This window comes from Colletes latitarsis, chromosome 5 (assembly GCF_051014445.1).
Source record: "Colletes latitarsis isolate SP2378_abdomen chromosome 5, iyColLati1, whole genome shotgun sequence".
Classification (NCBI taxonomy): Eukaryota; Metazoa; Arthropoda; class Insecta; order Hymenoptera; family Colletidae; genus Colletes; species Colletes latitarsis.
In genome coordinates this window covers 27747269-27761872 of record NC_135138.1, presented here as the reverse complement: position 1 = coordinate 27761872, position 14604 = coordinate 27747269, and the positions used below count along the sequence as shown (strand labels likewise).

The 14604-nt window shown below is 40.4% G+C and overlaps 1 protein-coding gene across 50 annotated transcripts in view; it reads left to right on the top strand.

Annotated features, from left to right (window-relative positions):
- The window catches only part of Slo (calcium-activated potassium channel slo), a 121563-nt gene that overhangs the window by 62772 nt on the left and 44187 nt on the right, over positions 1–14604 (top strand). For 27 of the 50 annotated variants that reach the window (XM_076764737.1, XM_076764735.1, XM_076764750.1 and 24 more), the window contains exons 7-9: positions 3752–3843; positions 9502–9612; positions 12361–12466. In XM_076764737.1, coding sequence (XP_076620852.1) covers positions 3752–3843; positions 9502–9612; positions 12361–12466 — 309 coding nt within the window. Of the gene's footprint in view, positions 1–3751; positions 3844–9501; positions 9613–10457; positions 10564–12360; positions 12467–14604 lie in introns of all 50 variants that reach the window. The other 23 variants (XM_076764779.1, XM_076764777.1, XM_076764782.1 and 20 more) reach the window with 3 other exon arrangements.

Here is a 14604-nt window from a genome sequence, read left to right as displayed (position 1 = left end):
CACATCCGCCGTCTTACAGCGGTCAAGCACATTTGTTACTCGAGTAGCGTAGATCGTTCGGCAATCTTGGACGATCGTTGGATCGTAGATGTGGCCAGTAGAAACGCGCGAAAAGAGGAGTCGTGAAGCGGCAGGTTACGGTTGTCGCTGATACTTGTACAAAATGTCTGGTGCTTTATCGATCGTCGCGATAAATACGAAAAGCTTATCACGAATCGCGAAAGTTCCAAGAAAGTATCGGCGACCCGTGAACAATTTTTGTTTTCTCTCTTTCTCTCTCTATCTCTGTCCCCTCTCTCTTCACGAATTGAGTTTCTTGGTGGCATGCGATAGTGCTCTGGCTAGCCTGTAGAATTTCCAAAAGCGATCGAGAACCCATCGCGTGAATGGCCTTTTTCTTTAGAGAAGAGCGACTTCTCTTGTTCGACGCACGAATGAAAGGAGAAGGAGCCTTTATCATCGTCGATCGAGACGTGATTTTCTCTTGCTTGATATAATAACAATACTTGGCACTTGAACTAGAGCACAGCAGTAGAGGGGGTGCAGGCGTAGGCACATGCGGCTGCTCTTTAGGGATTTTATTAGTAGAAATTGCACGTATAATAATTGCGAGACACAATGCTGCATTTACCTACAGCGTCGAACGGGCCGAACGCGGAGAAGGCGAACGCGCGAAGTCAGGCACGAGAATACCAAACGTTTTCGCATGATGAAACAAATAGAAACAAACAGTTGATAGCATGATTATGTCCATTATCACGTTGAACGTTCGACGGTTTGGTGAGATCGTTCAACTTCTGTCGGACGTTTCTTTTTTTTCTCTTTTTTTTCTCCATTCGTTGTGAACAGTTGTTTTTATTTTCTATCCTTTTGTTGAATTGATGTAGACACGTGATCATAGACATTGGCATTTACGTGTCCGTTTGATCGGTAATATCGAAATAAAGCAAAACGTCCTGTGACACGAAACGTCGAAGGTACGTCGTTTCGTAATTGCGTTTCGTTATTCAGACGATGCGTAAATTTTGCATGCACTTTAGAGACACCTCGATGGTCCTACAGTTTTCGAGGTTCGACGATTATCGAACACGGTAACGTTTTCGCCGCGCAGAAGTGTCTATCGATTCAGTTTTCCTCGGATATCAAACACCGTGGCACGGATGAAAATGTAATGTGTGCTATTGATCACTGCAACAGCCTTCTCGGCGTTTCCCGTGAAACGCTCGTTCATCATCCCATTCTTCGTTCAGACATATAGATAGTCTAGTTTCAGTCACATCGAGAAAACAAGTCTCTCTCTCTGCCCCTCTCTTTGACATTTACATACACATACATAAACATGTGTATACGAGATATGTACGTACAAATTGGAAATGATACACGAATATTTCAGTCACAGCCACTCGATGAACTCTTTTCTGAGATGGGAAGTGTCAGGGAAATGACCAAACGTCACCATTTCCGCCGCGATCGTCGCGTCGACACGTTAGATGTAGGCGTGCGTACGTACACGTTCCAATACATATATTATAAAATATATAATACATGTACACGATGTGTATGCACGCACGCGTACGTGCACACATACTGTATGTCCATATGTATATATCACTCGTATATGTTTACGTGTGTGTGGAAAACGTATATACGTATGTATATAAGTATTCGAATTGGCAAACATCACCGAGCGAAAGGAAAGCGGAAAGGAAACAATATACATGCGTAGATCGACACTAGCCCATGTCCCAAGAAACACTTTCCTTCGATTCTCTCGCAAAACGAAAATTATAACTTTGCAAATGTATTATATAACGCGATTACACTCACAGACTTCGTTGCCGCAGACGCACCGCTTTTTTCGTGGATAATTTAGTCGTTCGAGATCGATCGTCTATTGGCCTGGTTTATTAGTGGACGTGCATGGTCTAGATCAGCGGTTCTCAACCGTTCTCGAGCCACGGCACAGTTTCGATCACATAACAAATGTCTCGCGTAACGCTATTCGGATTTACGTACCAGTCGAAAAAGACACTCTCAAATCTTTGTAAATTCCTCTGACGTATTTATAGTGCTATCGGTTGAAAGCCACTGGCCTAGATAACCGGGACGAAGATGGATATTTGCGATACTCAGGGTATTTCGTGAAAATGTCGTCCATTAATGATATTTCTATGCCACGAATAAGATAATTTTTCGAAATCGATCTTTTACTCGAAAGAAATTACGAGTTCACCGATACAAGTCGCGTTAGTTTTGCATCGTTACAGTAATTTTTCATTCCGATATGTTGAGGTCTTTATAATATGACATTTCTAAACTCGATATCTGTCGTTTCATTCAAATGTTAAATGATATTATCTTATTTCTGACGAACAAATCATTCGTGTGTCGACCATCGAGCACACCCGATGTGTGAGAGTTTTGTGGGCCGATCGGCGATTCCGTCCGAAAAAAGCATTGTAGCGTTTTAGAACGTGCACTTGCTTCAGAATTGTCATCCGGGACGTCAGTTTACCATATTTGGTGTGCACACACGTGAATAGAGAGCATCGTGCATTCTCTTGGAGAGGAGGAAGAAAGAGATCAAACGTCGTAACGCGGTAAAAGGAAATAATCGAAGCGAATACCACGATCAGGCAACAATATCTTTTTGTTTCTACTGTTCTACACACTTTGCATACGTTACATCGATTGTGTCAAACGCTAGTGTAGACGAGTGATTAACATCGAACAGACGCTAACATCGCTCGCTAACTGCTCTCTTATGATGAGTTAGCGCGTTATTCGTCCGGTAATAAGACATAGTGCATCGACGTACGTATTATGAACGCATGAGGCAGTGACTGTAATTACAATATTACCACATCGGAAGCTTGTCTCGTGAAATTGTAACCTATTCCAACTGGGAACATCTTTTCTTTCGCTCTTTGCAAGTTCCGTGAGACAATACAGCGTATTCATGGTAACCCCTGCATTACTGGTAACTTCTGTCCTCTTTCGTACGTATCATACAAAGGGATTCGGAACCGCGTGAACATGTTAATTGAAAACATTTTTGTTCAATCGTAATTGACGTCCGCACGTATCCACCGAGAGGCAGAAGCGGTGCACGACATGTTCAGAATTAGAAGATCCAACCAGCCTCGTTGTAAAAAGCCAGATGAATGAAAGAATTGTTAAGAACCAAACTGTTGTACCAAAGAGTACGCGTAAAAGATCAATGAATATATGACCTACCTGCCAATGGACTAGGTAGACGTGTCGGCACGTGTAGTTATCGTTAGGCCTAGGTGTAGGAGTGTAGGACCTAGGTGTAGGTAGCCTACCTACCCCGCCCTTTATTTGGAACGTGTTCGTTTCTATATATATATGCGTAATATGTATACGTTTATACATATTAACTATTTGGGCCGTGGCGCGCATAGTGGTACAGCACTATTAATCGTGTCTCTATGGGTGGCCACGCAGCCCGGTAGCTGAACCATAAAACTTACTTCCGTTCATAAATGCAAAGTTCCTCCCACCCCCTCGCCACCCGCCCCCCCAAGAAAAATGAGCAAATAAGGTACGACCAGCATTCGACGCGTTAGCGATTACCTTGACACGACGGGACGATACCGATTCACATAGCACGACCAAGACTTATGCAAAAAAAAAAAAAAAAAAAAAAATATAAAGCAAAAAATTGCAAACCGTTATCACACAAGTGTATTGATGCGAATGTTGTGTTTTGTTCTATCACGTGGTGTAGGCCATATTCGCCAGTTGTATCCCCGAGATAATTGACCTGATCGGGACGCGAAACAAGTATGGCGGCACTTTGAAGAACGAGCGAGGTCGCAGGTGAGAGACACAACCAACCAACTAGCTTTCCCGAGTTGAGCCACCTTTCACAACCCTGATTACTATCAACTACCCGATACTTTCTCGTATGATAACAACTTGTATATTATGTAAGTCTGACTCCTCCTCTGCCCTTCCTACCTCTAGCACGACACCAAACGAACTCTGTGCCACATTTTTCTGATCGTATGCACCTGAACACCGACACACGATCACACTTTGCCTTGATGTCAGATCCCTCCACCACCCCGATTACAATTCTATTTTCTCACGGTCACACAGAATACACGCCACGTTCTTACCGACAAGCCTGAGATACTCCTTGAACTGCCCGTTATTTCTTGTTATACACACTTATATTTAGAGAACAGTGTTAGAATCGACGAGTTTCAGTTCCACACCTGTTCCTGGTATTAGTTGTCAGTCGACGGTCGCCATTCCAGAGACAGTCCTTGAACAGTACGTCCTTCACTCCGTCCAGCAACACCTTCAACCGGTCAAACCAGCTAGTCCTATTGTTACCACAGATCTACCGTACCCAGCAACTGGTGTTAGCTTGTTCGTTCACACTAACTGCACTTGGGACAAATACGGCTTTACTGCGCTAGTTTCATCCAATCTTACAACGAGGAATTACGACGTTGAACCGTACGATGTTTCATAAATAAATATTTCATCTTCTCGACACGTGCAAAAATAATTGGATTGATTCGTTGTTTTCGTTGACTGTAAAACGTTATTTGCTCACAGTTGAATCGAGCAACTTTAACCGTAGCAACGTTCCACCATGCGCCAAATCCAATTCCTCGTTGTTGCGTTGTTCTTCGCCGACACAGTCGCTGAGTTGACCGTAATTATCTTAGAAGCGAATCGGGTAATTCGCTTTCGCAGCTTTGACGTAGATCTCGCGCTACTTTGGCCTAGCTACTTCGACATAGCATAAATTAGAGAATTGTCCGTAACTGTAAAGCGCGTATCGCGTAATATCGTTCGAGCAATTTGCGTAATTCAAACAATTTGCGCTGGTACGCGTTACTTCTTAACATCTCGTTCGGAGTTTAATACTCGCGAGGACGTATTTTATGGACGCGGACTAGACAGCACGTGCTAAGTAAATATTTAAGCTGTATTTCTCTCCGAGTGCAAAGGGTCAACGCCCAGCATGTACCCTGCATATCCTACATTGAATGCATACATTATACACATATATGTGTGTGTGTGTGTTTGTTAAGTCACATTTTAAATATATATATTTATATACATATTACCCGTATGTATACATTATACGTAGGCGGTCAAATTGGAAAAATGATGATTCTACGCGAAGAAATATGTAGTAAACATGAAATAATTTTCTAGTGGAGGCACTCGACGATTATTTCCCTCAACGGATCTCGCTTCTAAACATTGCCAATATCGGTTCTGCTAAGTTACTTTTACCCTGCGACAGGAACTCTCGGTTTCCATCAGTCTATCGATATGTCTAGATACAGCACTCGAGAGAATACGGATATAACTCATGCGTTAGGTGCATGTGACGGTTATGCTTCTGCCGTGGCTAATTACCAGAGAGACCGATATCCCAATCATCGACATCCCGACGGGCGTGTGATTCAAAGAGCAGAACGAACACGATTCGTTCGGACTGACTCTCTGCGATATCGCGGGACGAATTGGAATGTAAAAGAAAGGATTCTGCAGGGATAAAATCGAAGGCTTTAAACAGTAGAGGTCTTGTCTTATTGTGTCCTAGATTACCGAATAGAGGAAATACCGACGGAAATAGAGTGGTCGACAGCGAGATCCGTCGAGTGCACATGCACCAAACGTGTATTAAAAATTAATTTCCTCGAATACGAAGTCGAATAAAAAAATTTCACCATATTCAAGTATATTCTATGCTTATTTTTTTCGCGTGGAATCGCTGCTATTCCTGTTTCAGCCGCTTATTACGAGATACATACGTGTGTACGTATATGCATATGTGACCTAATATAACACTTGAGTGTAATAACCTTGGTGTTTTAGACAGCATTAATTATCGTTTTTACGTGTAATTCTTGAAGAAAGGAAAGTGGAAAAGTGAACTTCTGCCTTGGGTTGTATTATGCAGGGTGGGCCACTGTTACAAATTATTGTCCCGAAAGCTGTTATATGTATAGGTATAGGTTGTAACACAATATGTACACTCGGTATCACAAAGCAAAAATGTACCGATTGCGAGCTGTAATCTTCTTTATGCTTCAGAAAATGTTTCCTTAATTTGTTAAGAAAGAGTTCGATACGATAATCTTTAGCTTGATAACAAGCCTGAATGTGCGTCAACTGCCTAATGCGTTGAAGAAATTCGACTAATTTTTTTTGATTTTTCGACACCCCTGTTTTGTACACTAATAAAACGATTCGATGTTCTCGATCGAGCAATCACTGACCATATGATCCATGCTTGCAGAAATAATTGTCAAAGGACAAGAAATGTTAAAACGATTATAAGTTTTCGCTATACGTGATTTTACGAACCTCCCTTGTTATCGTTAGGTCTTAAATCCGGACTTGTTCTGTTTTCTGCTTTTTTAAGAACAACTTTCAATTTGCTTCACTATGATCCTTCACATGACAGGGCAACATTGTTGAATCCGTTAGGGAACAACAGGGAAATTACCTTCGTATTTCTTAACATATAAAATTTCACATATTTATGCTACTTATTTTATTCTGTATAGTTGAAGAAACCATATTAAATGTTCGATAATTAGAATTTGTTGCACTTGCAAGATATTTGAAAACAATACAAAAACTTCATTCGACTAAATATTTCTTTAAAGGTAGGGTCTTTAAATATCTAGAAAATCATTATAAAAATTATTCTTTTCGAAAAAAAATACAGTAAAATTTATAAGTAGTTCCCCTTTGTTCCCTATAAGATCCAAACAATAACCTTTATTGTAACAATAGTTCCTGTCACTCGTCACATACTAACGAAAAGTTAGGTATCCCACTATTCTTCGAGTTTTGCCGAAAACTCTTTGTAACAGTTTACATGACCCACCCTGTATACGCTTTATATATGTATGTATTAATACACATATATGAAGCTGTATGTATACGCATATGTATATTGCTAACCATAACATGTCATGCGTAGTTTATGTTTGATTTAAGGGATTATCAGTGAGCCAGAAAACAAGTTGTTAGATTAGGGAAGAGTGATACAATTGTTTGTACGTTCTTTTCAAATTGATCATTATTCATGATTTGTGTCATTGCGAATGTAATTTTCTGTAAAACGACAAGGAAACCAACAACACCGGTAACGCGGCTGTTAGTCCCATCAAATATGTAAGTGTAGCGCTTACTCATACACGATCACGCGTACGAATGTGCAGAACGAGTCGTCGCGAACGGAACACCCGGTATCTTCTTCGGTTTTTAAGATAAACAAAAAAAAAATCTACATAATTCTTTTCTCTCGATAGCATTTGTTCCAAGTTACGAATATATTCGCGTCCCTCGTACATTTCAGCTAATGCTAAAATCAATTTAACATTTTCAAACGAATCATAATAATCGCGTAATACATTCGATCCGATCGGGAACATTTTTTCACCAACTATTTGCGTTAGAAGTAGTACAAGCGTTCTTTCAACCAGCACTTACCTTGGAACATCGTGTATATCTCAAGGCATTGAAGGCTTCTTTGTTCTATATTTTCGACGTTAAGCGCATTTCAAGGTTACGTTATGAGACGTGCTCGATAATAATTTATAGATCGAAGGAAAAAGCGACGTTCACAACTCGTATAAATGCTCTCGAGAGCGAAGAATTTCGTTACGATTGTTAAATGTGTTTTTCTTTGCTTCGAAAACCGAGGGAAGCGTTTCGGTTTCCTGTTCTCGACGACTCAGCTTGTACGATTCGTAGCCATCTTGATATTCTACACACAATCGTCTCTGACGTTACTGTTGGTCATAGCACCTGAGGCACACAAGGCGTCGCTCGTCGAATGTATTCATGTTACTCCTAACAGATTGTCATTCACACGTGCTATCGTCGACGATGAGATTTTTGTTAGCAAAAGTTTTCGTCAGGCGTGGTTTGCGTGCATTTTTTACGATGCGTTCCGCCGTGTCGAGAAACAGAGAAACCGCGAGACGTCCACGAGTGTTTTGGAAGCTGACTGTATGTTTCGATCGACGGATATCGGCGACGAGTAACGTTCGATTTGCAATACTCGACGTGCGAGCATTTTGAACTGCCGGGTACTTTCTCTACATGGGCAATAGGACTCGAACGACACGCACCTCTTTAGAACGGTTAGATATCTGATATCTACGTAACTTCGATCATTGTACACACGACACTCACGTTTTGACATTTATACAAACAAAACGTCGGTCCCGTATGATAGATTTTAAAAGTAACCTTGTCTAGTAGGGCTTAATGTCAATCATGTGTTTGGGCCCATGTTGGATTCAGTGGCACGTAACATTTACGTTCCCTCGTATTGCCGAGAAGGGGCCGATTTGTTCGCGTGATATATAAAAAGAAAAATTCAAATAAACAATAATGACAAGTCGATCGTGCAAACAGCGGGTGTCTGCTGAGTTCATGATGAGCCTCGCATTAACTATTTACAGAGTAGAAAAAAGTGGAGCATGGAATGGTCATGGTGAAGTTTTGTACTTGACGCAATAACACTTATCACTTTAGGCACCATTTATCTGATTCGCTTGTAAAACAGCAAGAAGTATATATATCATTATTAATGTACATCGCACGTAGAATTAACACGAATAGAAACGAGTTTTGTGCTTGTATTTGATTGCAAGGATCGAGACACGAACGAGCCTGCACTCTTACGTATTTTATCTAACTCTTGTCACGTTTATCATTTATTTATTTTTTTTCCTGTATATTGTATATCTAGTACAAATTACTTACTGTGTGTGCGTCTGTGTGCGTGAGTGTGTGCGTATGCGTGTGCGCGCGCGCTTGTGTGTAGTTGTTCGATCACGTTAGTTGGTTAAAACGACTCACACCAATTCCTATCGCAGTTCCGGTAAGTTTAGTCCATTAATTAACTACGTTAATATAATACGGATAGATAAAGCGCGAATTACGCGATCACGTAGTAAATGTTTCAATTGATTGTCAGAGAAATTGTACTTTTCTCGATGTACGATTTACGTTTTATATCGTTCTAAATTATAAATGGTTCTATTCCCTTCGAACAACTGACACAGAACTTTGACTCGAGTATTGTTTTATTTTTACTTTTTTTGTTATTGTGGCAGCAGACTAAATTGGCACAAGAAAGAGCTAAAAATTTTAGATTTCTCAACGATATTCACGTTTCTCTCTCTCCGTTCTGCTAACCCGTTCGTTTCGCGCGTATTCATTTGACCGTATTTACACTCTCGAGCAGTATGACGACAAGTGCCCTCGAGGGGCATGTTCAAAGGAAGAAAAGCAAGTGGAAAACACAGTAAAAGCAGTCGGTCAGCACACGTAGAGAGAAAAACGTAACGAGATCCTTAATTGGTTGAGACGTATGTAATTACATAGAACGTGTACATGGTAGTTGCTTGTAAGTTTCTCTTCTTTAAACTTCTCGAACTTCAGCGGGAGTGGAATCTAATTCGTTCGTTGTGTTGGCAGACATATTGTCGTGTGTGGCCACATCACCTACGAATCAGTCTCGCACTTTCTCAAGGACTTCTTGCACGAGGACCGCGAAGACGTTGACGTGGAAGTTGTCTTCTTGCATAGGTATGACCATCGATATTACTTTTGCTTCCCAATCAGTCTCCATGCACTGTACTTTCCTAGGCTCATTTAGTCCACGAAAGCCTGTATAATCGATCTCTATTGGCACCAATTTTTTTTTCTCTATAATTTACGTAACGTGTCATAGTCTGAGACATTCTCGCATAGACAAATGATCTCGTTGTTGCTTACACCGCATAGATCGTTTACCAGATGATTATACAGGATGTCTACAAACATCCTTCTATCTCCCTATCTCACTTAACGCATAAATTTGAACACGATATCGATCTTGTACAATGTATTCAAATTTTGACCATCGCCAAAAACTATCCTCATTTTTTCCAACCGAACATATCATCGTTCTCACCTGTCATTTACGTTAAGTATAATGTTACACGTGCTATAAATCGTTGATCAATATGAAATTAAGTAAGTCTGCTACTGTAATCGTTACCGATAAGCACACGTTTATTAAATTGCAATGCGATATCGATGAACACTATTAGGAAAAAAAATATACACGACTGATGTCGTTATTTACGGGTAACAGGGTAAGTGTTGGTTGCGTCCTGCATAGGTTTCCCACTTATACAAGTTGTTCTGCGGTTAAACGGCCAAGGGCGATCAGGCACCGTCGATCCAGCGTTTCACCGTTCGTTCTGAATTTTTTAGCGCGAACAGCTCGTGTTTGATTATTCGATCGGAAGACGGTTTGAGACCAATCGACAGGAAGCGTTGACATAAAGGATAAACCCAAAGGAGACACACGGTGTCGGTGGACGGTTACGATCGTACGAATACGAGGTCTGATCGTCATTGTCGTAAGGAGTGGTCTGTGTTTTCAGGAAAGAGCCAGATCTCGAATTGGAGGGTCTCCTGAAGAGGCATTACACGACCGTGGAGTTTTTTCAGGGCACCATGATGAATGCCGTGGATCTGGAACGCGTCAAGGTACCCTGAACCCTAGAACAACCATCATACAAAACCTCCACCAACCATACAAACCCCACCAACCAATTTGACCCTCGCGTGGCCCCTCGCGCTTCTCATTTCTTTGCAGTTCTTTAGGTTATCGCGCGGTTATCCACCTGGACGTAATTCGACGTGATGATCTGTCAAACGATTCTAGATCTCTACACATTATGACGTATGTTGACGCGTACACTGCGAGCAATGTGAAAATACACACACCGTATAGCGTGTATATTCATGGTTACGACGCGTCCTGTAAGCTCATAGAAACAATCGGCATCGTTTGTCACGGTGTTACTAGCATCGAGATAATCGATATCTCGTTGGCGACACGACCGGTTACACTTATGCCGGAGTTAGGTGCATATGAACACGTACTGTTACTACTTGAACGCCAGGATTTTTCTATTTCCACTTGTTTTCTTCATTTATTCTCTATTTTTACTCATACTTCTCTCTTTCGTGATTACTCTTTCTTACTTTCTTGTTCTCTTCCTCTATTTCGTTCTTTTTATAAATTATATGAAGTCACTCGGTGCCACGTATCGCGATCGATGCTCGAATACGGAATATATTCTACCGGAAGGTGTCAACTGTTATCTTTAGGGGAATGCAAAATTTTGTGGCACCGTGTAGCATTACATATAAATGTACACGTACGTACAAGTCGATTCTTGCAAAGCGATCTATACGATTGTGTGGTAATTGCGACGACGTACTAAATATATTCAATAATATTGAATATTATAATCTTTAACTCGTAAGATAATCATTCGTTAGAGAATTCCAACGAGTAATGTTTCAAGAATATCCATGACTGTATAAAGTCAGGGACACATAGTGACGTGATTTAGAAAGTACGCCATTGTACGTCTGATATTGTTACTTTCCCATTACGACAGTGAATTACGCGAGTAGCTGAAAATAATTTACGATAAATGTTTTCGATAAAATGATTTTGAGGTACAGTTAAAATAGTTTTAAAAACTATGTTCTTTATAAAGATCTTTTTTTCGAAACGAATAAAAATTACTCGAGCTTGCAACCTTTTTTGCAAACATTTATCACGCACTAATACTTTAAAATGTTTAACTAATGTTAGTAGCTTTAAGAGTACTACAAAATGGCATGGATCCATAATGATATAGAAGAAGTTTTATCGTACGTCTTCAAATGTTGCAGATGATCGTAGAAATCACTTTGAAAGAATAATATTGTACGGTACCGGGGTATGTATATAGTACAAGGCATACATGTACATATTTATATACATTCATACGTATATACGTGGATAGCATATGTACATATACATACATACATATATGTACGAACTATATAATTATAACATAGTATAATTATAACGTAGAAAGCAACCGCCTGCGACTGCATGGTATGCTGTAATGAGCTATGGAGCCGAATCAGCGTGCAGTAGAGACTTACTTAGATCTATTATCACATTACATCTCGTGTATCCATGGCCCACGAGGGAGGCTACGTATTCCTGACTGACTAGAGAATAGATGAATAACAGTATAAACGTGCATAGATATATCTATATACCTATAAATCTGGGTAATATCTTAAGGAGCCTTTTTGCTGTCCCTCGAGAGCTTGGCGCAGACAGCAATTCGAACCATTTAGTTACATTATAAGTCAGATGTCCGTCGACCTACGTCGGCCTGTTCGGCGATATCTCGCGAATGGCGCAGTCCGATACCAGAGGTGAATGTTTTTATAAAGAAAAACATGTCGTTTTGTCGGGCCGGTGCCGTTTAGGAAACCACCAGATCTCGAGCTAGAGGGACTGTTCAAGCGGCATTTCACCACCGTGGAGTTCTTTCAGGGGACTATCATGAATCCCATTGATCTACAGCGCGTCAAGGTGAGTCTCACATCAACCGTCCAGAAAAAGAATCTCCAAAATCCCCTTTCTCCTTCCCCCCCCAAAACCACGAAGTAAGTGTATGATAATCTCGCTGACTAATTTGCAACAACCTGTGTATCGTGCGAGTTCACCCGCAACACCACCACCCTTCTCCTCCATCTGTCGATACACCCCCGAATCATTGAATTGTCGTTGCCCTCTCGTTTCTAAGGCAGCGGTCGCCATGACACTTTGATTCGATCTGAAATCTCTTGGATAGCACATTGACCCCGAAACTGTGCGTGGACCAGTCTAAATTAGCGTTGTCGAAATTTACGAAAAATATTTTGAGCGTATTATTGCATTATATTTGTATAATCATTCCTTTTCAAGTATTTTCAACGTTTGAGGCACATACAATTCTGTCGATAAATTTTTCTTTAATTTTCGATTTTCTCAATGCAATATTTTGCACTAACTTTGTGCTTGAGATTTTAGTCTAAATACAGCCACTGATTCATCTGTTACGATTGCTAAATCTGAATGGTAATTATAGAAAATTGTGTTTTTTCAGAAGCGAGTAGAAGTTTTGTGGTTGTTGAAACGATTCTTCTAACCAGTCTGTATATTTTGATGTTAGCGTCAGCCACTGTGTCCCGTAATTAGCACGCATTATTATTATCATTACACACAAACGTTCAATGTTCTGTTTAATACAAATGCAATATATCGATAACTTTAACGATGAGTAGAACAGTGTCATGGTTGCCGCTCCAAACGATCAGTAGTCGTTCGAGAACCGACGTTTCTGCAACAGGACAAAATGCTGTTACTCCAGGATGGTTGTTGCTTGTGTGTTTCCTTCTGTGCACATTGACGGTGTTTCATGAAACCCCTTTGACGCATTTCCTATGCTGTCATTTGCTTTCGTGTTTCGTCAGTCTGTAATAGCTCGTTCGAATCGAGTCGGTGAAACACGCGATGCGTGTCCCATGGACTATCCGCGATTGAACGCGTTACGCTCTTAGTGTCCATGCTGTACGTTTAGATGAATAAATTTGTCCTCCCGACGAGAAATCTCCTAATTTTGCTATCTCTCACCGAGGGCGAGAGACGTCGAGAGACGTCACAGCGGAAAGTAAAATATCATTAGCTTCTTCCAACGTGTGCGTGCACACGTACATTTTGACATGGCAACTTGTATTAGAAAAAGTTCCTTGAAGGTTGTTTGCACCTACTGGATAGATCCATGCCTGCTGTCGATCCAGGTGGGTATGTGTTTGTGGAAAGATTAGTTTAAACGAATCGTTGTTTCCAGGAGTTATACATTTCTTTTCTTTTATTATTAGAGATTTAGATTACTCTACGTCAGTGAGTAATAACTCTTTGTTAGATGTAATACACCCCGCAGTAAAGGAACACAATACGTTGTTTGGCTGTCTGCATAGTATCGTATTATTTTGATCGGTTAATAGGTCTATATCGACGAACGATGGGCATGCTAAGAAAGCTTTGATCCCGCGAACATTAGCAGTTCGGCTTTTAGTTAATCGTTTACGTATTTAAGGAATGTCGTTTGAGATTTGCTTTCATATTAATGTTCGAAAAATGTGTCGAGAGTACATGTTATAAAATATGACGGAAGAAAGGACAGAAATATGAGAAAACGCATGAAAGAGACTTGAAGTATTAACTTTTATATTTGATGTTGTGTTTTAAGTTTTAAAGAAATCTTAGATTTACCTTATAACCTGGCTAGATACCCGCCTTTTGACATGTTACTTAACATTTGTTTCTGCATACCTGCGGCACATAATAGAAATTGGCTTTAAATTAATGCTTGCAAGGAATCTCAGCACGTAGCTGCATTCCCCAGTATGTTCGATACGTCGATGACGAATCCCTCCATTTGTTATTTTACCGATTATGCACCACTTTTGATAAAGATCACACGTTTCACTTACTTCGAACGCCACCTCTTTGCGATTATTTATACAGATTTTAACAGACCTAGAGTACATATAGAATAAAATATTATTAGTTACCGATACGATACAACACTTAAAGTATCATATACTCGATACGTTTTAAAGTTATATGTTAGATGCCTGTACAGAATAAAAATCGGTCAGCTGAAATAACTTTCGCGGTACTCT